This window comes from Perissodus microlepis, chromosome 11, assembly GCF_051167445.1.
Source record: "Perissodus microlepis isolate ML-2025 ecotype Zambia chromosome 11, ASM5116744v1, whole genome shotgun sequence".
Lineage (NCBI taxonomy): Eukaryota > Metazoa > Chordata > Actinopteri > Cichliformes > Cichlidae > Perissodus > Perissodus microlepis.
In genome coordinates, this window is record NC_140471.1 from 22,435,963 (window position 1) to 22,461,784 (window position 25,822).

The 25,822-nt window shown below is 42.2% G+C and overlaps 1 protein-coding gene across 7 annotated transcripts in view; it reads left to right on the forward strand.

The window, feature by feature from the left end:
* The window catches only part of myh14 (myosin, heavy chain 14, non-muscle), a 31,647-nt gene that overhangs the window by 1,126 nt on the left and 4,699 nt on the right, over positions 1–25,822 (forward strand). The window contains exons 2-45 of one of the 7 annotated variants that reach the window (XM_084943244.1): positions 2,788–2,968; positions 4,831–5,037; positions 6,010–6,166; positions 7,110–7,137; positions 8,019–8,133; positions 9,057–9,104; positions 9,432–9,443; positions 10,509–10,601; positions 10,701–10,764; positions 10,969–11,067; positions 11,161–11,304; positions 11,400–11,614; positions 11,707–11,859; positions 12,161–12,334; positions 12,580–12,753; positions 12,875–12,989; positions 13,280–13,348; positions 14,837–15,042; positions 15,127–15,248; positions 15,401–15,470; positions 15,560–15,720; positions 16,592–16,700; positions 16,847–16,978; positions 17,094–17,300; positions 17,403–17,540; positions 17,871–17,994; positions 19,139–19,310; positions 19,396–19,608; positions 19,690–19,834; positions 19,920–20,126; positions 20,239–20,343; positions 20,548–20,700; positions 20,883–21,131; positions 21,218–21,331; positions 21,415–21,513; positions 21,601–21,813; positions 21,910–22,071; positions 22,154–22,282; positions 22,395–22,483; positions 22,574–22,697; positions 22,772–22,980; positions 24,463–24,571; positions 25,092–25,264; positions 25,435–25,458. In XM_084943244.1, coding sequence (XP_084799370.1) covers positions 2,801–2,968; positions 4,831–5,037; positions 6,010–6,166; positions 7,110–7,137; positions 8,019–8,133; positions 9,057–9,104; positions 9,432–9,443; positions 10,509–10,601; positions 10,701–10,764; positions 10,969–11,067; positions 11,161–11,304; positions 11,400–11,614; positions 11,707–11,859; positions 12,161–12,334; positions 12,580–12,753; positions 12,875–12,989; positions 13,280–13,348; positions 14,837–15,042; positions 15,127–15,248; positions 15,401–15,470; positions 15,560–15,720; positions 16,592–16,700; positions 16,847–16,978; positions 17,094–17,300; positions 17,403–17,540; positions 17,871–17,994; positions 19,139–19,310; positions 19,396–19,608; positions 19,690–19,834; positions 19,920–20,126; positions 20,239–20,343; positions 20,548–20,700; positions 20,883–21,131; positions 21,218–21,331; positions 21,415–21,513; positions 21,601–21,813; positions 21,910–22,071; positions 22,154–22,282; positions 22,395–22,483; positions 22,574–22,697; positions 22,772–22,980; positions 24,463–24,571; positions 25,092–25,264; positions 25,435–25,458 — 5,993 coding nt within the window. In that variant the 5' untranslated portion in view covers positions 2,788–2,800. The remainder of the gene's footprint in view (positions 1–2,787; positions 2,969–4,830; positions 5,038–6,009; positions 6,167–7,109; positions 7,138–8,018; positions 8,134–9,056; positions 9,105–9,431; positions 9,444–10,508; positions 10,602–10,700; positions 10,765–10,968; positions 11,068–11,160; positions 11,305–11,399; positions 11,615–11,706; positions 11,860–12,160; positions 12,335–12,579; positions 12,754–12,874; positions 12,990–13,279; positions 13,349–14,836; positions 15,043–15,126; positions 15,249–15,400; positions 15,471–15,559; positions 15,721–16,591; positions 16,701–16,846; positions 16,979–17,093; positions 17,301–17,402; positions 17,541–17,870; positions 17,995–19,138; positions 19,311–19,395; positions 19,609–19,689; positions 19,835–19,919; positions 20,127–20,238; positions 20,344–20,547; positions 20,701–20,882; positions 21,132–21,217; positions 21,332–21,414; positions 21,514–21,600; positions 21,814–21,909; positions 22,072–22,153; positions 22,283–22,394; positions 22,484–22,573; positions 22,698–22,771; positions 22,981–24,462; positions 24,572–25,091; positions 25,265–25,434; positions 25,459–25,822) is intronic. The other 6 variants (XM_084943249.1, XM_084943245.1, XM_084943247.1 and 3 more) reach the window with 6 other exon arrangements.

The following is a 25,822-nucleotide window of genomic DNA, read 5'->3' on the forward strand; positions in this document are numbered from 1 at the left end:
TGCGACATCCTGGGATACGACCGCCTGTGCAAGGAGTTTGCTCCAAGTTAATCGGTGGCATCGATGAGGCTCAGCAGCATCGTGCACTACAGTTACAGAGCTGACAATGCAAAGACCTGACTGATGATAGGGCTGATTGAAGAATAGTCTGTGGAAACAGGTTACATCTCATGCCTTTTCTCTTCCTAGAGACATAATTCATATGTCAGCTTATTTTTTCTAAGCCCAAAACTAACAATACATTCTGACTGCTAATAAGTTTTACCCCAACCCCGATAGAGCACATTTCTTTGTGGCATTTAGAGGTATTAAATGCATATTAGTCAGCCACATGATTCACTGACATGACATGTTTGTACATTACTTCATCAATGCTGGCTGCAGTAAACCCATGTGCCTTCTCTTCTCCTGGAAATAGTCTGTATATAGTCCCAGGCAAATAAAGTGTTTGTTGTTATATTTATTTAAAACTACATTACCCAGAAATATGAGAAAGTAGTAAGAAATAGACTTGGGGCTGAGTGGCACATGTGGGAAGTTTGAACTTCATAACAGTTGCACAGCTGTTTTATGTCACCCTGGGATCACATATTTTCCATACTGACTGTCTGGGTGGTGGCGACTCTTTTGTCAGCATGTTTACTCCACACCCACAGTTGTATTAAGGTTACAGGTATGGTAATCACAGGGCTGGGGACAGACGGGCCAAAAAAAGTGAGATGAATAGCAAGAATCAAGCTCGATGACATACCTGTTAAAGCATGGAGGATAGGCCTAAAGCTAACACACTCACCCTATAAGACGGCACAAAAGCCTGTCTGGTCAGACTTGACTTGTTCAAAGGTAATCCCTTGTGCTTGTTTCAGAGGAACTTGTGTTAGCTCATTCCTTCATAAAACTGAATTCTGTTAATTTCAATGACCTCACACAAAAAAAATCACCTGCATACTCACCATTCAGGCCATCAGATGCCACAGATTTATATTAACATGACACCAATAGCTGAAGCTGGGATGCTAGAAAGATTAATCAAAAGGTTAATGTTATTTTAGGGAATCTAATTATCTGTTAACTAACAGATAATAAAACCATCTTGCTATCAGTGGTACAGTAAGTAGGTCCCAGGTTCAAACCCTGGCCCTTCTTGTCCAGTTAACAGGTTTTTCCTTTGCTTACAATGATTTTCTCTGGGAAATCCAGTTTCTCCCATTATCAAAAAACCTGCTTGGTTAATGCTTCCTGTCTCAACCCAGATTAAGATTCTCTTTTGCAAGAAGGTCTTAATCTCAAGAGTTTCGCTTCCTGGTTCAATAGAAGATATGGAAAGTCTTAAAACACCTCTTGGCCTTTATTTGGGTAGATAAAAAAAAAAACATTATCTAAACCAACTTAAATATCAGTATCATGAGGACAAAAATGAAATGTGTGCATAGAATCACCAGGCAAATCTGCAAAAAAGTATAATTTTTTTTTAGCTGTTATAACAAATTTGCTTTACACATGAAACATCTGCAGTTTAAGACCAGGAGGAGACTGAAACCCAGTCCTGAGGGTTACAAGCTCCTGCATTCCCAGTTCTATTCCCAGGCCTAGATAAATGGGAGGGTTGTATCAGGAAGGATATCCAGCATAACATCTGCGCTAAATCAAAAAGCCTGGATAACCATCTGCTGTGGTGACCCCTTGGCATTAGGGGAGCCACCTAAAGCACCTATACCTTACTCCACTCCGAGCATCTCTGCTGTTGCCATAGATTTCAGTTCAGCATACTCTGAGCGCATTTTTGACATTTCAGGTTTTTTTCTAGATTAATTTTTTTGTTCTGTTAAAAGTCAGAAAGTATCATAATGTAATAATTTATAATAATGTACATTATCACGTCAGCAGCTCACAATATCAACTCAAAATGTCTTCACTTTACTTTCAGAGATTCAAAGAGATTAAAATAGCATCAAATATTCATTTTTGTTTTACTGATTGTTTCTCATTAAGTGATGAATAAAATAAATAAAGCAGTGGTAACAGCTGCCACACCTGCAACCGGGCTTTTCTGGTTGGCTTTATTGCCCCTCCTAGTATATTTCTTAGTTGTCTGAGTAGCTGAATCATTATGTTGTAGTACTGCAGTGATCCTGGCTATAGTTTGCCTTCATGTGTTAGATTAGCTGCCACTTTTAGACTGTCACCTCGTCTTCCACAGGACCCCAGCCCCTAAGGCGAATCAGCATTTTGGCACCACTGTGTCCAAGTCCTCAGTGAGAGGGCCTCTACAGTTTTATCTCTGCTGAGTCCAGTGGGCTCTAGTGCTTCATCTATTTCAAGTTAACAATAGATCCAGTCCATTTTGATCTCCTCTTCTTACTGCTTTCCCACCCTTTTCCCTTCCCATCCTTCCCCCTCTTCACTGTCATGTCAGTTTACTCAGTGGATTGATGTATCTCGCTGTTCCTCCACCCCTCCAGCTCTCCGCCCAGCCATCTCTCTGTCTTTCTTTCATTCCTGTCTTCTCCTTGATTTGCTGTGTCTTTCAATTAGGCCATCGCTGGCCAAAACTCGGCTGGATATGGCTTGCGTGCTACTATTGCTCTTCCTATATATGTGGGTACGTGGTTGGTTGCACATCAAGTGTGAGATGTCTTGGCACAGAATCACATTAGTATCACAGTACGACAGTCCTTTATATCCTCTGCAGAGCTCCAGTTTGTAGGCCTGTGGCAAGAAGTGGCTCAACAGGGAATGATTTTTTGTTGCGCCCTTTTTTTCATGTCTAATTCTCTCCTTACCTAGTGCCAGAAGTACCATGTCCAGGCCAACGGGGGGCGGTGCCAACGATGTCACCCGCTTCCTGTCATCGGGCACAGCGCCAGGGTCTCCCAACTCCAACAACTCTATGTTCTCTGCTGCCAGCCAGGCTGACTGGGCAGCTAAGAGGCTGGTGTGGGTGCCGTCAGAGAAACAAGGCTTCGAGGTGAGCTGCCATGACATGCGGTGCACGAGCACAAACATTTCACATGCAGGATGTTAACACAATAGACAAGTTTCACTTGTTTTCTCATTTCTTCCTTCCACTGTCTGAGTTTGTTAATCCCCTGGTGAATTATTGGCCCTGAGTGTGTGCCCTTAGTTAAAGGTGTGTCAGACAGGTCAGGCACAGACATGGGCTGTGTGTGTGTGTGTGTGTGTGTGTGTGTCACATTTTTTATGTTTGAGGAGGTTTTTGTTACTATAGCAGTGCTCTATTTTTTCATCTTGTTGGATTATTTACTTTTGATTTGTGATGGTTACTTACATATGTAACTATGTAAGGTCTAAGTCATCAGCAGCGATTACCTCTACCTCTATTACCTCTAAGCATGCACGTCAGCTTGATAAGACCTCAGAGGGTTAAGTGTAGTTAGTATCACAGGCACAGTCTTACAATTTTATATTTTTGATTATGTTATTTGCTTTTGTCATTTAAATTGTTTTACTTCCACTTAGTTTCCAGTTGTGATTTGCTCATTTCAGTTTGGCCTTTAGTCTTTAAAAATATTTAGTTTCATTTTCTTTACAATTTAAATGTGGGTGTATCCATCATGGACAAGTTTTCACAAGCTCAGAAAAGATATTACAGTAAAAAGAACAAACAAAAGCGTCACCATGCTTGTTGTGCTGAAACATTTAACCACATTGATCCGTACTAAAACTAAGCACATGTCTCAGTTCAGAATTTATCTTTATTTCATTTATCTAAAATGTTTTTCACACCTCATTTGGTTAACTGTAACAGCCTTGATCATGAGGCCCTCATGTTATTTGTCTCACTTCACCTTGCTACTTGTCTAATGCTCATGACAAGTTTGCAGTGTGCATGTTGAAGGAAGTGACATAAGAATTTGAAGTTTTGTCTCACAGCCTCTCTCTGTCTCTGCTGGACTCGTTTCATAAAAAAGCTCTATGAATAGAACAATACGCTCCTTCAGCCTCCCAATGTTAAAGAGGCCTTTGCAGAGACACTGACTTCATTTTACAATCATGATCAAACACACACACACACACACACACACACACACACACACAGGCATGCACACTGTCATCTAGTTTCATATTCTTAGCTGGTAGTTCAGTGTGACTAACATTCACCCACATGAATCCAAACACACACAAACACACACACATTTTGCGTGTTGTGCATATCAAGTAGTGGAGAGAATAAAATGCAGCAGAGCAGGGTCCTGCAACATGGTCAGAGCTTGAGATCAGTACTTCCTGTCCAACAAGCACGAGATCAGCAGCGTGACAAAGGAGGTCGTCTCTGTCCTTATCTGTCACCGTCTATTCTCGTCATGCTGTCAAATGTAATGACACTCATGCTCCAAACCACACTTGGTCCCATTCTGACAAACATTTCTTTTAAATATAGTTACAATGTTTGCTGTATTTTAAATGTGGGTAGGAGTTTTTTTTTTTTCTTCTGAGGTGTAGTAAATGTGTGCATTCATTTTGGCAGTTTTCTTTAGCAAACTTCAAGTTATGTGAATGAAGTTCGACCTGATGTGCAGGCATAACTTTCTGTTCTCCTCTAAGCTGAATAGAACTATACAGCTTAATATGCTTGATACAGGAAACTGTTTAACAGTTCGTTTGTTTTTTAAGTCAAAGATACATTTATTATAAGTGTCATCTGTTTGGAAAGCTGTTCTGAGTGATTTTGAATCTGCCAAGTAGCATCTTCATAGCATCGTTGTGATCCAACAAACAGTCTGCCCAAAAATCCTTTTATTAAACAAGTGTCATTTTGTTCTCAGTTACGAGGTGAAAACTCCTCAATGTTTTTTCTATTAAATCCAGTCTGCCAGCATCCGAGAGGAGCGCGGCGATGAGGTGGAGGTGGAGCTGACAGACAGCCAGCGGCGGGTGACCTTGTCCAGGGAGGAGGTGCAGCGTATGAACCCTCCGCGCTTCAGCAAAGTGGAGGACATGGCCGACCTCACCTGCCTCAATGAAGCGTCGGTGCTGCACAACCTGAGAGAGAGATACTACTCTGGCCTGATCTATGTGAGTGCACCAACCACAGCTCACACTGTACACACACATGCATGAGCAAGAGGAAGCAGTCGCTGGACACGTGAAGTCCTGGATGTTGTGTACATGTGAAGTGCGGTGGGATCTCTTGTGTAAGCTGATATGCATCGGTAAGAGATGCATTTCAGCTTGTGTGGAGTCAGTTTACGAAGTTGTTGTGTGGGTGTGGGGCAGCTATGGGGGCATCTCCAGTTTCTGCTGGAAAAAAAGGGGGGGGGGTGCAGATGTAAGATGTCAGTGAAGTGGCATTTAAAGTGAAATAACATAAAGAAAATTGACTCGATTAAATGCAGAGCTTCCTGTTAATGATGTGTAAATAATGGAGGATGCTAAATAAGAGGTGGAAAGTCAGGAACGCAGAGAGATTGTTGGAATAGCTTTGAAGGGTGTATCATACTATTGGATAAGATAGGTGTGGGGGGCTTTAATGACTTTCATTTATGCAGCAATCATCATGGGAGCTTTATTGGTGTTGACACACTGTGTGTCATCACTGACTGTGTTTAGAAAAGGTGCAATTTTCCTTTGAATTTTTAAAATCAATCCTTCTGTGCACAATCCTGTGCATTAATATGTAACCCGGGATGCTCTATACAATCTTGGCAACACTGTTGCCTCCCTTCTGTGCTTTCTGCTAAAGCAACAGTTTAATGAGATCGTGATACTGCAGATTTTACACAGGCCGCCCACAGAACATGTAATTTTTGTCAGTCTACTGCAGTCTGGCCTAAATTACTTGTATTAAGTGCGTCAGAGGTCAGAAAGGTTGCAGATTTTGAAAAACAGTCATTAAACTCACTATCTTCTTCATAAAGTTGTATTTTTGAATTATAGAGTATAAAGAATAGGACTATGAGAGGGTAAGACAGTTATGCTGGGATTGACATCCCCCATGTAAAATTAGGTCAGTGTGAATCTCTCTCTCCTGTGTGTGTTTTCTTCTAGACATATTCAGGGCTTTTCTGTGTGGTGGTGAACCCATACAAGAACCTGCCAATCTACACAGAATCCATTGTGGAAATGTACCGAGGCAAGAAACGCCACGAGATGCCCCCTCACATCTACGCCATATCAGAGGCTGCTTATCGCAGCATGCTGCAAGGTACTTAGCACTGTCTGTGACCTCTAACCCTTAGTTAACTCTGACCCTGTACATGTTCCGTGATCTTTGATCACTAAGCCACATTGTGAATACATTTTCAAGGTGTGGTATATTCCTGGTTGTTATCAAAAGCCTGAAAAGTTAAAACAAATATACGGGATGGTATTTTTACCAGTGAGATTTCCAAGAGTGGCACTCCTTTTAACGAACAGTCAATCCAGTGATATAACTTTGTATTCGTTGTGGTTAACCGCATAACTTTACATGTAATAGCAATTACTGACAGATACTTTTTATGCCCTCCCCGCCTTTCATGTCGAGTTCATTAAATGAGACAGAAAGGGTCGGTTGAGCAATGTCTCTTCCTTTGAGTGACTACCTGAGATAACAGAACAGGGCAGATGAGACTCTTTAGTCGAAATTATTACCTCACACCTCTTTAAGGGTAGGTGTGTTACCGAGGTGATTCAACCTGTATGACCAGTATGAATTCCTCCAGGCTGAGCGCGTGGGAATCTTAAAAGCAAATGCAAGTAATGTTGCAAACAGTGTCCACCCATTGACTACCAGTGTTGAGTGGTTTGGCAGCCTGGAGAGACCAGTTCAGCTGGTGACCAGCTTCGCTTTACAGCTCTTATTGAAAAGAAGTGACTGACATGCAGAGAAAAAGGGCTCAAATACACAGAATATTTATTTATTTGGCTGCATGGATTTCCACAGCACTTCATGCCCAGTTTGTGGGGGTGGAGGTTTAATATAACATGAGCCAGCTAATGCCTTAGAAAGCCTCTTCACTCCCATGGAGCAATCTACAGTGTGTTATTTCAAGGAATCATATGTCATTTATGTAATTCATTTTTATTCATTTTAGCCAAACCTGTTGTTGAACGGTTGGCGTTTTATGTCGCCCCCATGACCTTGTGACGTGTTTTCTCTCCCACAGACAGAGAAGATCAGTCAATCCTCTGCACGTGAGTAGCCTGCAGCAAGACATCAGTGTGTCTCTGTGTACATGCTTTGTCATTTGGGAGGAGCATTTTTCTAGTGTTTGCTGGAGTTCTTCTGCATTTGTATATTTAGTGTGCATTTGCTTTAATTAGTATGTATTGAGGCCTGCATGCACTCATGTGTTTATATTTGTAGCTAAATGTGGTGCAAATCAAAACACTCTGGTCCTTTTATATAGATCAGAAGAGGAAAATGTGATAATTTTAGATTTTATCTGGGATTTTATATTTTTTCCAAGAAAAAAACAAAAATCTCAGCTGAGTAAATTTGCATCTTAGTAATTCTTCCATGTAGCTATGTAGACAGTTTCTATAATTGAGAGAAAAATAACACAGAAAATCAACTAAGACTTCAGTACCATATTGTGAATATAGCCAGCCTCCTGTCTGTGTGCACCCTACCTGCTTGCTTGCCTCTGATCCTACCATCCTGCTCTTCTTCCTGCCAGACTCTTCCTGTCATTGTCAAGGCTCCCAAATCAGGCTCATCTCGAGTCAGTCTCAAAGTGTGTGTGTGGAACAATTCGGCTGATTCTTTCAGATCTTATACAGCTGCTATTTTTGTTCCTTTCTCCTCCATTATTCTCCAAAAGCAACAACAATAGCATAGCCTATATCCTTCACACCTGCCTTCTGTTTAGACCTGTGGTCTTTGAATGCACTGCATGGGCTCTAATGTTTATTATTGTGACGAGTGTGCGTTTGGCCACTTGTTCATGTGGATTCTCTCTGTGTAAAAATTATATATACCAATTCATGATTGAGACCATATGTTGAAGACCGAACATTTAGGCCAACAGGGGAATTAGCTGTGTTCCTTACATAGTTTTGTGTTTGTGTTTCAGAGGAGAGTCCGGAGCTGGGAAAACGGAGAACACTAAGAAAGTCATCCAGTATCTGGCTCATGTTGCCTCCTCCCATAAAGGTGGCACTCTGGGTAGAAAAAAGGAAGCTGTGCAGGTATGTTACAGCAGAGGTGCAACAGAACAGAAGAAGAGCAGCTTGGAGAACACATCGCACACAGAAAGGCTTTATAGAAACTTGGGAATAAAACAGGAGGGGAATGACAGGAAGGATAGAATGGGTGAAGAAATAACTAAGGATTGATGTGAGAAACCAATAACTGCAGTCTGCACTCTAAATACTGTACAGTTTAAATGAACCCAGTTACAACTATTTCAGGTTGACATTGCTGTTTACGTATTAGGCAGTCTTCGACCACTAAATCACCAATCTAGGAAGAGTATTGCATGTTTTAAGCGTGAAATGCTGCCCAGCTGGTGTATATGTAAAGAAAGACTGACGCTACTCTTGATGTCTTACAGTTAACTTTGGGTCTAAAAACAGGGGCTGTTAGTGTAGAAAGACTAAAAACTAATTGGAAACTGCTTGAAAAGATTGTCTTACTTACTGTGACTTGTGTACTGCAGTGTTTTAAGTGATTATTAAAGGGAGGCTGTGGAGCTTAGCTGTAAATTAAACTGTTGTGTTTATATTGAGTGTTACTCTCCAAAATGCATTGTGTGTCTAACAATCATGTCGAGTCAGCTTCCTTCCTTATAAAACCATATGTTAGCTCCTGCATTGTTGACATCCAACTTCATGAGCTAGCACTCTTCTTCTTCCTCTCCTTCTTCTTCTTCTTCTTCTTCTTCTTCTTTTCTTTTCTTTTTTTTCTTTCTTTATCTTCTTCTTCCCTGTTAATTGATATTATAAGACATACCAGGTTTTCTGTAGGTGCAGTTAAGTTTATTGTATCTTAGCTCGGAGTGGGCTTCTTCTTTGAATCATTCTGAGCATTATTTCTTACCTTCCTTCCTGCACTGGTTTTTCCTTCATTTTCTTCCGTCTGCACTGTCCTTCTCTCTTGCCTGCATGTTCAGATGGACGGCTCTAGGTCCTTAACAAGAGGCAGCACTATAGTGAACAGGGTGAGTTAACTCTGTCTTGCTGCCCTGTCCTTACTTTTGCTTTTCTCCTGCCCTGATTTCTGCCTAATGAACTCCAACTAACTCAAAGCAGAGTAACCTTAAACCATTGAACTGTCACTGCTGATATTGTTGCTCATTAACAGTGAAGCCCTAGACAGTATATTCGATTTAGACTGTTTCTGTTCTTTTGTTTGTTGTTATGATTGTTGTCTTATTTGTCTTATTTGTCTTTTTATTGTTTGTTTGTTTATCCAATCCACATGTTTGTCCATCCACCCAATCTCCTCCCCCTTAAAACTTCATTTTTTTCCACACACAATTCACCAGAGTATGCAATATGTGAGTATGAAATATTTAGAAAACTTGGGTTTTTATTTATGGGGAGTCCTTCTTTAAAAGTGAAACTCTTCCTGTAGAATATTTACAGGACCTGGTATGATTGTCTTGCTTCATAGTGAGAATCATATCTTCCTTCTTTCTGACTTTCATCTGAATAACCCGTGGTCTTGTGGGTCTTTAGTTCTGGTAGTTAGTTCAGTCTCTACTGTTATACTCAGCAGGCAGGTGGTTGCAAAGTGTTTCTGCTGTAGATGTGGTTTTAATAACACAAACTGAACATGATGCAATTGAGTGATGTGGGAGCGGGTGTGTTGTTGCAGCTGTTTGTGTGTACAGCGTTTGAAGTGTACATACTCAACTATATGGCTTTGTTAATGTGTGCAGTGCACACATTGTTTGCTCTGTGTTTTGTCGCTATCAAAGGGCTGGCCTCTTGCTCTCTCTGTGTGCATCTGCCTTTTGTGTTGACTGACTGGCATTCTTTGATAGTTTTTGCCATAAAACCATCTCCTGTAACTACCTCCTTTGATGCTCATCGCTGGCTGCTGCTGCATCGTCAGCTGCTGCATCGGCAGTGCGACAACTGCAATAATGCATTGCAGCGAGCTTGAATCAGCCAATATGTAGCTTCACATCTCGCTGTGTAACAGTGCTTCTCAACCAAGTCGATAGTAGCCCTTTATTGATTTTAAAAATCAATAAAAAGGTTTAAAAAAGGAAGTTATTAAACATATGAAAAGCAAATGTGCAACATAATTGATCCCCTTATCACGGATTGCTAATGACAGACAAGTATTTAAATTATGTTGAGAATCATTTGTTCTTGTGACGGGGAATGGGGAGTGTGTTGGATGCTATATTGGGCCCTAAAATGCATCAGTATGTGTCACTGCTCTTCAAGACTGAGTCATGTATTTTTTTGTATTTTACATAACAGATCGTTAGTTCCTCTCAGCAGAGCAGTGTTAACGTGTGCATTTTAGTCCAGAGGCCCCCATAGAAGTCTTTCTGTGAAGCTGTCATGTCTGTAGTTTTGTCTGATCAGACGTCTCCTCTGTTTCACAGGGTGAGCTGGAGAGACAGCTGCTGCAGGCCAACCCTATACTGGAGGCCTTCGGCAACGCAAAGACTGTCAAGAACGATAACTCCTCTAGATTTGTAAGAGTGGACTAGATTCATTAATCGGATAGATAAAGTTCTGCCGTCAGTATAAAAAGAAATGAACTGAAACATGAGCCACCTCTCCTGTTTTTTCAGGGTAAATTCATTCGTATCAATTTTGACGTGGCGGGATACATTGTTGGTGCCAACATTGAAACCTGTATCTTTCTGCTTACTTTGTGAAACTGCACTTCCTCCTGCCTTTACAGCAAAGGGGAGTGAGAAGGCAGACGGTCTTTCTGAATTTTTACTTGAATGCTTGCTTGTCCGTGTTCATTTGGAAAAGCATTTAAGGGTTTACCTGTGTACCGTACTAGAAACAACTTTAAAATGGTTGCACATATCCATAACTATATAAATTCAGACCTCCTTGAAAAGTCCCGGGCCACCCGTCAGGCCAAGGATGAGAGGACTTTCCACATCTTTTACCAGTTGTTATGTGGAGCGTCAGAGGAAACTCGAGGTGAATACAAGTGTCATTATAAAACATATATGCTATTTTTGCAAAACCGACTAGTAAACTGTGTCTAAAACTTGCTGTATTTTATGTCTCTAGCGGACTTGCTCTTAGGAACTGCTGATCAGTATCGCTTTCTCAGTGGAGGCTCGATACCTGTTCCTGGTCAGAGCGATTCAGAGAATTTCACCCAGACTATGGACTCCATGGCTATTATGGGCTTCAACCCCGAGGAGTCGATGTGTAAGAGAACACAGGCGGGGAAAAAAATTGGGTATTTTGTGTCTTCAATCCTTGCTATGAATCACCTTCCTCCTCCCTGTCTTACTTCTCTGCAGCCATGCTGAAGGTGATCTCTGCTGTGCTCCAGTTCGGGAATATATCCTTCATGAAGGAGAAGAACCATGACCAGGCGTCCATGCCTGATAACACAGCTGCTCAGAAACTCTGCCATCTGCTGGGCATCAATGTGCTGGAGTTCACTCGGGCCATCCTCACCCCAAGGATCAAAGTAGGCCGAGAGTATGTGCAGAAAGCCCAGACTAAAGAACAAGTAAGATCTTATATGCAAAAAAGGCACACATGCTCATACATAAACAAACATTTGTCCCTGTGGAGTGTGACTATACATACATTTTCTCCTAGGCTGACTTTGCTGTGGAGGCCCTGGCAAAGGCAACATATGAGCGTCTGTTCAGATGGCTGGTCCACAGGATCAACAGAGCTCTGGATCGCAGACAGAGACAGGGAGCCTCCTTCATAGGCATCCTTGATATCGCTGGATTTGAGATCTTCCAGGTGTGTTCATGTGATGATGCAGTATAGTGAGAAGTTTAACCCAATCTAGCACAGAGGATGACTTTGTTCTCAAAATATAATAAATATTCTGTAATTAAGTGAAACATGTAACATTAAGGGATATTTCTAGCATTATATTTGTATTTTTTGTGGAGAATAAAACAGCATTACAGATGTGCAGTGGTGTGAATTATATACAGTTTTATGTCTTTACAAATCCAACAATGTACCTGTACTTTTTCAGTGTACATAACATGAATTTTTCTATCTTTGTTTGCTTTTCTAAACCGATCCTATGCAGCTCAACTCCTTTGAGCAGCTGTGCATCAACTACACCAACGAGAAGCTGCAGCAGCTCTTCAACCACACCATGTTCATCCTGGAGCAGGAGGAGTACCAGCGAGAGGGCATCGAGTGGAACTTTATTGACTTTGGCCTGGACTTACAGCCCTGCATCGACCTCATCGAGAGACCAGTACATGCATACTAAAACACATTTTTACTTTTCATGAGATGAGACTAGATGCTGATAACTGATATGTGCTTTCCATACAGATGGGACAACAGATTGTTTATTTATAGTTAAATAAAGTGCAGATTGTGAACGAGCCCACTGATTAACTAATACAAGCAAACAGCATCAAATAATTCTTTAATATTTTGTCATTTTGAATGAGGAAATCCACATTTTGCTAATAATTTCCCCTCTGTTCATGTCAGGCCAACCCACCTGGTGTTCTGGCCCTTCTTGATGAAGAGTGCTGGTTCCCTCGGGCCACAGATCGCTCATTTGTGGAGAAGCTGTCTGCTGAGCAAGGCAGCCATCCAAAATTCTTCAAATCAAAGCAGCCACGTGGGGAAGCTGACTTCTCCATTATTCACTACGCTGGAAAGGTATCCCTTGACTTTTGTTTTTCTTTAATCTATCCTTTCAAATTTAGGCAACCCACGTTTTGACTTTCAGTGATGATCTGTCTCAGCTTTGATTTCTACCATGTGACCTCTCCTTCCACAGGTGGACTACAAGGCAAATGATTGGTTAGTGAAGAACATGGATCCCCTGAACGACAATGTGGCGTCTCTTCTCCACCAGTCGTCTGATCATTTTGTCTCAGAGCTTTGGAAAGAGGGTGAGACTTTCTGTTTCACACACTTTCTAAATGCTGCCTTTACAGATTTTGTATTGAAAACTTCAGCATTTTTTGCAACTGTGCCAGTTATAAATATTTAAGCTATTCTGGTGCAAAAATGTATTAACGTTGCTACATTTCTCTCCTCTCTTACATGCTGTTTCTTTCTCGCTTTCTTCTGTTCTGTCTCCTTCTTGTCTTCTCCTCTTTTGCCTGCTCTTTATCCCTTTTGGGCTCCTTTCCTTTCCTATGATCTTGCTCCCTGTGGTCTCCTGATGCTTCCCGATCAGACATTCAAACTCTTCCTCGTGTGTACTTCTTTGACTCCTATGCCACACTGCAGACTAATGGCGCAGACAGTAGGTTTTTGTACCTCCTTACAATCCTCCCTCCGGCCACTGTTGTTTGCTGGCTGCCCAGTTTTTGTTGTCTTTATTGCTTTTTCTGCCATTTCCCCCTCTTTTTAGTTGATATTTTTGTGGTAGTGTTGTGTTGTATCATGTTGTCTCTGTGCTGTTGTGTTGCTCTCTAATTTCTCTTTCACCACGTTTTTGGCCTTCAGTAAAAGTGCCGTAACTCTGTGGTGACACATTTCTTCACTGATAGTAATTCTCGTAGTGATTCTTGTCTGTAGAAGTTTCACTTCATTTGTCACAAAAGCCACATTCAGGATCACCTTAGAGTGTCTGCCTGTAACTAGAAGAGCTCTATTGAATTCAATTCAATAATTTAAAATGAGTAATTGGTTGGCCCGGACACATTTACAGTCATGTTAATTAACGTGCATGGTCTCTAAACAAAAAAAATGAAAGCGTACTTGCGTGCAGAAATGTGATCCTGAATCAGCTTTAGAGACGCAACATGTTGCTTTAGAGTATTGACATGTAAATAGCATAGCATGGTTTAACCAGTGTAGACCTTTAGCTTTAGCTTTAGTCATCAGTGATCAGTGTGTTTTTTTTAGTTTAGATCAGCGATCCCCAACCTTTTTTGTGCCACGGACCGGTTTATGCCCGACAATATTTTCACGGACCGGCCTTTAAGGTGTCGCGGATAAATACAACAAAATAAAACTAGTACCGGTACCGAAAAAAAGAAGATTTTTTCATAACACACGTGAAAAGACCCAGGAAAACCGAGTTAACGCTAAAAATGATAACAAAATAACGCTGAAAACCCTGAAAACCATACATTTCACACCTGAGCCTCAACTCTCGCGGCCCGGTACCAAACGACTCACGGACCGGTACCGGTCCGAGGCCCGGGGGTTGGGGACCACTGGTTTAGATCACGTCTGATGAACTGGAGCATATTGATCTGAGTGGTGATACTGGCCTCTCTGTTCTTTCTACTTTTTACTCCTGTGTATGAAATTAGCTTCATACACTTAACAAAATAAACCATCAGTCTTTTCAGGCAGATCTGCAGCTTTGCCTGTGCAGACATGTCCAAAGTTGACAGGTTGAGCTTGAAAAACATTACCTGTGAAACTCATGCACTGTATTAAGTGTTAGTGTGTGTGTGTGTGTGTGTGTGTGTGTGTGTGTGTGTGTGTGTGTGTGTGTGTGTGTTTGTGTGTGTGTGTGTGTGTGTGTACTGGCTGTGGAAATAGATGCTATGGTTCTAGTTTTAAAAACTAATGATGGCCGAAATCCATCTCATATATTATTTCTGTCCAGAGCTTGATGGGAGATATGAAACCAGGTGTTGTTGCTATTGTGTAATAGCATTAACCTGTTCACTCACTCATGAAATGCCAAATCATGTTTTTTTATTTATTTATTTTTAACTTCAGCTAATTGATCATTTCTGCCAAAAGTGAGACCCTGTGCTCTGTTTCCTTCTAGTGGACAGGATTGTGGGTCTGGACCAGGTGTCGTCAGGAGAGAGCAGCGCGCCGGTCACATTCGGAGCAGCAGGACTGAAGACGAAGAAAGGAATGTTTAGGACTGTTGGGCAGCTTTACAAGGAGTCTCTTACCAAGCTGATGGCCACACTGAGGAACACCAACCCTAACTTCCTCCGCTGCATTATCCCCAACCACGAGAAGAGGGTGAGGCAGGTGGTCAGGATGAACTAGTGAGAAGAGATAATAGCCTTCTTTCTGCTGACTCTTTACCCATTTACTTTTCTTCAGGCCGGTAAGCTTTCCCCTCACCTGGTTTTAGACCAGCTGAGATGTAATGGTGTTTTGGAGGGCATCCGTATATGCAGACAAGGATTCCCTAACCGCATCCCGTTCCAGGAGTTCAGACAGAGGTGCGTATTTGTGATGGTCTTTTTTATTCGTGAAGTGTGAACTACACGCACACACTTCATGCCACTTTAAGAATCTTTTATGGCACCTGCCAGTAGACCTTTCTGCTCATCGTATCATTCACTCAATCGCACATTTATCATTTGTCTTCCAGATATGAGATCCTAACCCCTAATGCCATTCCTCGCACCTTCATGGATGGCAAACAGGCATCAGAACTCATGGTATGTAACTTTCAAGCAGCTAAAACTTCACAGCATTACATACAGTTGTTCAGATAGAAGCTTGACCAACTCCCCTGCTGCTCTTCTAGATCAGTGCTTTAGAGCTGGATAAAAACCTGTTCAGGGTGGGTCAGAGTAAAGTCTTCTTCAGAGCTGGAGTCCTAGCTCACCTGGAAGAAGAAAGAGACCTAAAGATAACTGATACCATCATACGCTTCCAGAGCGCTGCCAGAGGCTTTCTCTCACGCAAGTAAGACTAATTACTAATAGAGAACTATTATAGGCATCTCATTAGTTTTTAATGTCTTTTATATATAAATTCAATATAAAATCTAAATGGAAGAATAAGATGAAATTCATGTTACTTTAGTTATTGGTCAGTTTAACAGCCTTTTTTGCTACCTGAGGTAAAAGAGATGGAGGGCGATAAACATGTAGTACGGGTGAGGTTTCTCTGCAGCGCTAGTATCTGTGCAGTTGGCAGTTTTGTATTTCACTCTTAAAGGAGCATTAATATTTAACAATTTGTCAGCCCCTATCAGTGACTCAGGTGTTGCAACAGTTTTGAAAGGTATTTGGCAAAGCCTGAATTACATAATTCATTATGGTTATATGTTTACACTGCTGACTAAATGGAAAAAAGTCTATTCATTGTTATACGTCATTTGATTAATCTGGTGTCAGGTACATTTCTGTCATACATTTAAGACACAAAATAAGTTTCAGTTGTTTTACATAATCTATTGTTTAAAGATTTATTAAAGAATAACAAGACTTAATTTTTAGTCTAAAAGTTTCCATGTCCCGAAAAAGTCTCCCCAATAATGACGTTTATTAATAAACTTCACTATGTTAGTGATATCCTAAAACAGCAAAGTAAATATGTGGAAGGTGTGTTGGAGAACAGGGGAAAACATAGTTATATGGACCAAAACTCATTACCAAAAATTGAAAGTTGTTTGTTAACCCTGTCAAACACCTGCTGATATTACTCAATATTGCAGCACCTTTTCAGGTGAATACAGTATGTGTTAATACCTCTAATTCTAGAGGTACACTGTGCAATATTAAATAAAAATGTGATTCTCATTGATGCATTTTGTTTGTTTTATTGTTTTCAGAGCCTTTTTGAAGAAGCAACAGCAGCTTAGTGCTCTGAGGGTGATGCAGAGGAACTGTGCTGCTTACCTCAAACTCAGGAACTGGCAGTGGTGGCGACTATTTACTAAGGTGCTGTGCAAACTTCTCAACATAGACATGAAATGCAACCCACATTAAACATAATATACAACTAAAGGCAAGGCAGTGTGAGAGTAGAAAACCTTGTAACGTTGGGAATATTCTTTATATTTACCCCTTTCACCTCACCCAAACAGGTGAAGCCCTTGCTGCAGGTGACACGACAGGATGAGGAGATCCAAACCCGGGAAGCAGCGCTACAAAAAGCCAAAGAACAACTCACCCGAGCGGAGCAGGACTACACAGAGCTGGACAGGAAGCACGTTCAGGTAAACAAACCTCATCCTCATTGCGCTTCCTATCCACCACAGTTCTGTCTATGCCTGTCTTACTGTCAGTCGGGGCCTCACTCATCACCACTCCTCCGTTTCTGTCACATTGTAGCTGATAGAGGAAAAGGCAGTGCTGGCTGACCAGCTGCAGGCAGAGGCAGAGCTGTTTGCAGAGGCGGAGGAGATGAGGGCCAGGTTAGCCAGTCGGAAACAGGAGCTGGAGGAGGTTCTGGGCGAGCTGGAGACTCGACTGGAGGAAGAGGAGGAGAGAGGTGTGCAACTGGCCAATGAGAAGAAGAAAATGCAGCAGAATATACAGGTTATAAAGTTGCTGTCTTTTTATGTCAAAACTTTGTAAGAACGATTGTAAATTGACATTAAAACAAGCTTGCCTTGACATTGCTTTCTCTGGTTTTGTCAGGACCTAGAGGAGCAGTTAGAGGAGGAGGAAAGTGCCAGACAACGCCTCCTGCTGGAGAAGGTTACCCTGGAGACCAAAGTAAAGAGTCTGGAGACAGACCTGGTCACTGCAGTAGAGCAAAGAGACCGACTCGGCAAGGTGAGCGTCACATTAAATTTTGTCAAGCAATGAAAAAAATTATTTTTCTTTTCTTTTTAAAAACGTTGTTTCACAACCTTAATTGCAAACCCAAGCATTACAGCAATACAATTACAGTTGCACACTTACATTTTTCTTCATTATGTTGGCTTCATTTTCTAAATAAATTGAAGAAAGAAGAAATAATAACTTGAAGAAAATAAAACACGATGAGACTGGGATTGCAATGAGGTAAAATAGGTCAGGAAGGGTTGCTACTTGAAAGCAATTATTCCTGCACAGTTACTAATAAAAAAAATGTTTCACGCATCATCGTTTCTCTCTGAGCAGGAAAAGAAACAGCTGGAGGAGCGTCTGAATGAGGTCACCGACCAGCTCACTGAAGAAGAGGAAAAGACAAAAAGTTTGAACAAGCTCAAGAACAAACAGGAAGCTGTCATCGCTGACTTGGAGGGTAACTATGCTAAACGAATTTTGACCTTCACACAAATTTGTTTCCACACAAGTAATCACACTAAGGTTGATATTTATGTATTCAAGAAGCACGTGTCCCAGCAGGAATGGACGCTGTAGTCCCGTCACATGCCCATAGATAGATAGATAGATAGATAGTTAGAGATCATATGTCGCTGCATGAAGCTTTAAAATCAAGAGCTCCATTTGTACTTAGATCGAAAACAACATGCAGAAGACTTATTTGAAAGTATATATGTCCAGAGCTTTTACATCTGCAAGAATCTTTCAGGCAGTTAAAAAAAATTCCTTCAATGTGCTGTTTGATTTCAAAGATTTGACGAATTAGTCCACTCGTCTGTCAAGAGCTGCAGTTACACGTGTCAGGTCTGCTGAAGGTGCAGCCTGCTTCCCAGTTACAGCAATGCAACACCGTCCCAGATGGTAGTGCGGAGGGGTTTTTGTATTTATTACAGTGTAACTGATGTGCAACAATCAGAAAGCAACGATTTATTTCTGTCACTCACTGGTTTGTTTTGACAAACATACCTCCCTCTGTTCAGTCACCTTATAGATGCACTATCCTTTTCTCTCTTAAGCCCAAATTCAGCTGCTTGACAGTAAAATAACTCAAACAGAATTTAATTCTAATGGTGGTCCCTGCATTGGAAAGCCACTGAGCCCCTTTAAAGTTTACTGTAAAAAAGCTTCTGCTGTAGAAATGTGGCTATTAAAAGTGTTTTAAATCACAGTCTGAAGTTTAACTATCTAATCCAGAATTCTATAAAAAAAAATATCTGAACATTTAACAAAATAGTCAAAACTCTGATTTTTGTGCACCCTTACTGAATGGAGGAGTCTATGTTTTTTGCAGTGTCAGGGTTTCTGCAGTCAAAGTAAGGAGCATGACTCAAACTTAGGGTGAACAAGGCACCCAGGAACTGTTTTAAGGTAGTTTACTGTTGGAGAGCAGATATAAGTACAGGTACTAATGAAGAAAGTGGAAACAAGTTGAGGTAGGTGTGGCATGACAGGAGTTTAGTGACATCTGGTGGGTGGATGGGGAAATGCAGGCTTATTTACAACTGTAATAACTTTACTGTTTAAATTCTGTGATTTGTAACTTACTCCATTGCTATTTGCAGAGCGCCTAAAGCGTGAAGAGCAGGGTCGCTTAGAACAGGAGAAGTTTAAGAGGAGGATGGAGAGTGAAGCTATGGAGGCCCAGGAGCAGCTGTCAGACCTGGGAATGCTGTCCTCTGAGCTGAGAGGCAGTCTGGCTCAAAAGGAAAAAGAAATCACCTCCCTGCAGGGCCGGTGAGACACAGAAAAGTATCAGAGACGCAGTAACTAAAATATAAGCCTGTAATGGATTTTTGAAGTTTTTTTGTGAATCTCTCAGGTTGGAGGAAGAAGGTGCACGCCGTGCTGAAGCTCAGAGGTCTCTAAGGGAGGCCTTGTCCCAAGTGTCAGAGCTGAAGGAGGAAGTAGAGAATGAACGAGGGATGCGGGAAAGAGCAGAGAAACAACGGCGAGACCTGAGTGAGGAGCTGGAGGCTTTGAGAACTGAGCTAGAGGACACTCTGGACAGCACAGCTGCACAACAGGAGCTCAGGTAGATGATGAGGACAAAACAAAGTTTACATTTAGTGTTTTTGTTATCAGACCAGAACTCACGCTTCTTATAACTCCACAGGTCTCGACGGGAAGCAGAGTTAAGTGAGCTCCAACGATGTGTTGAAGAGGAGACTCGCCGGCACGAGACCCAGCTTTCAGAAGTCAGAGTCAAACACAGCGCTGCCTTAGACAGCCTGCAGGAGCAGCTGGACAACAGCAAGAGAGTACGAGAAACACAGAAAAATTCAAATGCACATGCATGGAGACATACGCAGTCTCTCATCGTGTCTCACCCATGCTCTGCTTCAGGCACGACAGTCCCTTGATAAAACCAAGGCAACGCTGGAGGAGGAGAGGCAGAATTTGACCTCTGAGCTCAAAAGCCTCCAAGCGAGTCGCTCAGAGAGCGAGAGGGGTCGTAAGAGGGCGGATAACCAGCTACAGGAACTGAGCGCCCGTCTGGCTCAGGCTGACAGAGAGAGGGAGGACAGGGAGGAGCGAATCCACAAGCTGCAGGTACAAATGAATAGGTACCAGTTTACTGGTTTGTGGTTTTAGTGTGTGTCAGTAAAGAAGTATTCTGTTTCTGTTCTGTTGAATGAATTTAACCTAAATGTGTCTCTTTTAGTGTGAGATTGAGTCCCTCTCCGGCAATCTGTCCTCCTCTGACTCCAAGTCTCTTCGGCTCGCTAAAGAAATGAGCAGCCTGGAGAGCCAGCTGCATGATGCAAGGGTAACAAATGCACACAGACACCAAGGCTGCATTTGATTTGGACATTAGCCTTTGACTGTTACAGACTCCTCATGTTTAAAAAAGAAAAAGTAACTATTTCTTTAAAGTCCAGAAGAAAATCCTCTGACTGTAGGAAATTAAAAGAATTTGATCCACTGATGACTCAAAAACAACCTCATATGCACCATTGCTCTTCTCTTTTAGGAACTGCTACAGGACGAAAGTCGCCAGAAGATGGCCCTTGCCTCAAGGGTGCGAGCACTGGAGGAGGAGAAGAATGGACTGATGGAACGACTGGAGGAGGAGGAGGAAAGAGGCAAAGAGCTGAGCCGACAGATCCAAACTCACAGCCAGCAGGTAAGTCTGAGGGCCGCACTGACTTTATTTACCTCTTAAACTGCTGCTTTAGAAAGATATCAGTTAACATTTTTCATAAAATCACAGAAGTGCTTTCCTTCAGACAGTCAGTATTAAATGTAAAGTTCTCTGTCTATATCTATGACTTATGTATGCACCCTGTGTCTGTTTTACTTCTACAGCTGACAGAGCTACGTAAGCAGTCAGAGGAGGTGAACAGTGCCGTGGAAGCTGGCGATGAGATACGCAGGAAGCTCCAGAGAGAGCTGGACAGTGCCATTCAAAGAGAGCGACAGAAGGAGGAGGAAAAAGAAAGAGTGGAGAGGCAGAGGGAGCGACTGAGGGAGGAAATAGAGGACATGACCATTGCCCTGCAGAGAGAGAGGCAGAACTGCACGGCCCTCGAAAAAAGGCAAAAGAAATTTGACCAGGTTAGAAACATACCACTGCTTCTCACATACGCACAAAGGCTGCAAATGTCTTTATGCGCAGTAACATTACCTCCTTGACCCCCCAGTGCCTGGCAGAGGAGAAGGCGGTGAGTGCTCGGCTTGCAGAAGAGAGGGACAGAGCGGAAGCAGACAGCAGAGAGAAGGAAACAAGATGTCTAGCACTGTCCCGAGCCCTGCAGGTAAATTATTTGATAGACGGCACATAAATGTTTTTCATACATCTGTGTTTGTGATGGTAAATCGTCTGTCTTTCTGTGCGTAGGAGGCTCAGGACCAAAAAGAAGAGCTAGAGAGAGCCAACAAGCAGCTCCGTCTGGAAATGGAGCAGCTGGTGAACCAGCAGGACGATGTGGGCAAAAATGTAAGACTGTACACCTTGGGACTCTTTTTTTATTATTTCTGTCTCAGTCCTCTGTGAGTCACCATTTCTTAAATGCTTGTGCGTCAGGTCCATGAGCTGGAGCGCACACGGAGGACCTTGGAAACAGAAGCCCAGAACCTGCGCATTCAGACGCAGGAGCTGGAGGAGGAGCTGTCAGAGGCAGAGAACTCAAGACTGAGGCTGGAGGTCACCCTGCAGGCACTTAAGGCTCAGTTTGAAAGGGAGATCAGCAGCAACGAGGAAAAGGGAGAGGAGAAGAGAAGGGCCCTGAGCAAACAGGTAGGATGGAGAATGAAAAAGGAAAGTGCTGGTGCTTCTGGTATGTACTTTTTGTCCAAGTTAATCAGATTGTTTATGTTCTTCTTTTGATCCGAGGCGAGGGAGTTAGAGATCCAGCTGGAGGAGGAGAGGAGTCAGCGGTCTCAGTCTGTGTCATCCAAGAAGCAGCTGGAAGCAGAACTGCAGGAAGCTGAGGCCCAGGTGGAGACAGCCAACCGTGGCAAAGAGGAGGCGATGAAGCAGCTTCGAAGGCTGCAGGTAAAACAGGGTACCCACACCTATTTAAAAAATCAGTTTCCTGTAAATGTCAGTGTACTTAATTTAAAAATATCCTTATCAGGGTCAAATGAAGGAGGTTCTGCGCGAGCTAGATGAGGCAAAGGTGACTCGAGATGACGTCATCTCCCAATCAAAAGACAGTGAAAAGAAAATCCAAACACTGGAAGCAGAGGTCCTGCATCTTACAGAGGTATGTATGTCTATGTCTGTGCAAAAAAAAACAAACATCCAATATAAATATTAAGATATCTTGCATTTATTTTTAACCAATCTTTTCTGTCTGCATGAACGTCTTTGTGCAGGAGCTGGCTGTATCAGAGAGGCAGAAGCGACAGGCCCAGCAGGAGAGAGACGAGATAGCAGACGAGATGGTCAGCAGCAGTTCTGGAAAGTGAGTTTAACTTTACCTCTGATGCATTTTGTTGATTTGAGGGGGGGTTTGTGCACTTGTGGTGTTGTTACTGAGATTGCCTTTGTCCAGGAATGTGCTGAGCGAAGAGAAGCGGAGGTTGGACGCACGAGTCAATCAGCTGGAAGAAGAGCTGGAAGAAGAGCAGACTAACAATGAACTGTTGACAGAGAGACTACGGAAGACAGCCCTACAGGTATGTTCACTCTACAAGTGTCTCGGTCACACACTTTGAAGCACACACTCATCACAGCTACATTTCCACTGCAGGTGGAGACTCTGACTGTGCAGCTGCAGGGAGAGAGGACTCTGGCCCAGAAAGCAGAGGTGTCTCGAGAGCAGCTGGAGAAGCAGAACAAGGAGCTGAAGGCCCGGCTGGGGGAGATGGAGGGGGCAGTAAGGGGCAAACATAGGATGAGTGTCGCTGCCCTGGAGGCAAAAATTGAGACGATGGAAGAGCAGCTGGAACAAGAGAGACAGTACGAGAAACAGACACATGCATCAGTACAAAAATCTTCCAGTTTACAAAGCTGTAACCTGCTAAAAAGAATTCAGGCATTAAATTGTTTTATAACACAAACTGTACATAAAAATAGACAAGGACTCTTTGGAATCACCCATTGGTTTGCAGCTACCATTTGAAGTCCACAATTTAGTATTTTGCCCTTTACTTTATTTTTTTAATTTTTGTTTGGACTACAGGTAGTTGTCAGCTAATGCTAGCCCCCACTAGCTAACAAGGAGCGTCTATAATTTATACTGAACTGGATTCTAACTTTGGTTGGTGAAAAATCTACTTACAAGAAAACAGACTTACTGGAGACACTGAACAGTCATCTCTTTATGGGCTCTTTTAGAAAAACCAAATGCTGAAAGAAGCTTTGTATTAAATCATGAATAGGTTCAGGCCTTAGTTTAATTTTTCAGTGGTGTAGGCCGCTTCTTGTTTCATACATAAAACTAAGGGTTTCTTTATCAGTTTAAAGTAAATTTGTTAGTTACATTGAATATTAATAATAATAATAATGTACACTTTATTGATCCCCATGGGGAAATTACTCTCTCTGCATTTGACCCATTCACTCAGTGAAGCAGTGGGCAGCCACTAAGCAGGCGCACCAGGGAGCAGTGTGCTGCTCCTTTGCTCAGGGGTAGCCGTTCAGTGGATTCGAATCCCCCGACCTTCCAATCATGGGGCGACCACTCTACCTACTGAGCTATGCCTGCCCCAATTGGGCCCTTTATAAATGTGTTAATTAGAACAGAGCTTGAAAACCTACCTATACAGTCACTGGACACCTTGCTAGTATCAAGTCTCAGCCTTAATTTCATTCAGATTGGCCTTACTTCTTCATGGCAAAGATTCAACAAGGTGCTGGAAACATTTTGCTCCATGTTGACATGACAGCATCACACAGATGCTGCAGATTTTTCGACTGCACATCCATGATGTGAATTCCCCTTTCTACGAAATCCAAAAGCTGGTCTGCTGGACTGGGATCTGGTGACTGAGGAGGCCATTTGAGAATAATGATCTCAAAAAACCTATTTGAGATTACTTGAATCAAATTATGAATGTGAATGTGAAAGTATCCAGTTGTCCTGCTGGAAGCAGGCATCAAGAGATTGGTACACTTAAATCACCTTTCTTCCCCATTCTAAATTTCAGTTTGGTCTTTAGCAGTTGCTGCCATGTGATTGGCTGAGTAGGTGTATGTGTAAAGGAGCAGTTCAACAATTGTACCTAATAAAGTGGCCTATGATAATAGGTTACATTTACAACATTTATTAACAAAACGACACATGTGAACTGTGCCATGATTGTAAATACATGGCATGGGGCGTATGAGGGTTTTCAGTGTTATAGGCCAAGCAATTACTGCCGGACAGATTTAGAATCACTAAACATCCGAGGAAAAAAAAAGTCATCATTGATTGTAACAACCCTGTTTGTCCCTCAGGGAGCGAGCAATTGCCAACAAACTGATGCGGAAGACGGAAAAGAAACTGAAGGAGGTGATGATGCAGGCAGAAGATGAGAGGAGGCATGCAGACCAGTACAGAGAGCAGGTGAGAAAATTAAGATTACCCTGACTGCACCGTGCAGGTCAGTCACATTTATCTAAGTATGCTCAGAATAGCATTGTCAACAACAGGGCATTAAATAATCATTTAATGGGTATCAGGTCAGCTAAGCTTGCTGCTTTAATTGTGTCCGAGGGCAGTGTGTTGAAAAATCATCCTAAAATGAGTGATTTATCCGGCTCAGTCCAGACTAATCCTAATCCTGCATTGACATCTGTGTGTTCATCGTGAAGTTAGAACATGTTCCACCACGAAATATAAATCCCTCAGTCACAGCAGAGACACTGACTCTCCTCCCAAAGCATCATCTGCAATAATCTGCCAGGTTTAATCTGACTCCTGATCCCCATCGGTCCTCCTGTCCTCACACTAATCTCTCCATTTAAATATCTGTCCCTGCTCCTTCTTCTTGGTCTCCCTTTTCCTGCAATCTCTTGTCAATTCGACCTCTCTGCTGCGCTCTGTCCTTTCCCTCCTCTTCCTCCTCCCTGCTCTTCTCCTGCAGCTGGATAAGTCGATGGTCCGACTGAAGCAGCTGAAAAGGCAGCTGGAGGAGGTGGAGGAGGAGAACTCTCGCTCCAGTGCCCAGAAGAGGAAGCTGCAGAGGGAGCTGGAGGAACTCACTGACAGCAGCCAGACCATGAACCGCGAGATATCCTCCCTCCGCAACCAGCTCAGGTAAGTGTGTGTGAGTGTGTTGGTTCATGTATTTATCTGTGGGTTCACTTACTGTTGATTTTGTTAACACCCCATTAACTTCTCATCGTTTTTTTTTGCTTTGCTCTTTTGTTGCGTCCATTTGTGTCCACGTAACACTGACACATTACCCATCTGTCTGCGACACTCAGCTTCCCCGAATGGAGACCAGATATGTAGGTCATTGTTTTTTTTATTATTATTATTTCTTGTTCTCATTTGTTTGTCTGTTGTTTTGTGTGTTTGTCTTTGTGTTTGTGTATGAAAAGCCTGCAGCTTTCCATACACAAACACAAAGTTGAGTAGTTTGCTTATATTTTTGTCTCTAGCATATTTACACAGTTCTCTGTTTAGGGGGAAAAAATAGCTTTCTTGGTGAAATTTGGATGGAAAGTTTGAATATTCTTAGTCATTTTTTAAAAAGAGTGGAAACAGTTAACCTGAAAACGTTAAACGTTAACTCTGAGCCCTGTTTTTTGGAATTTCATAAACTAAACAGTTAAGTAACTGAATAATAATAAAAACACATTTTTTAACTCC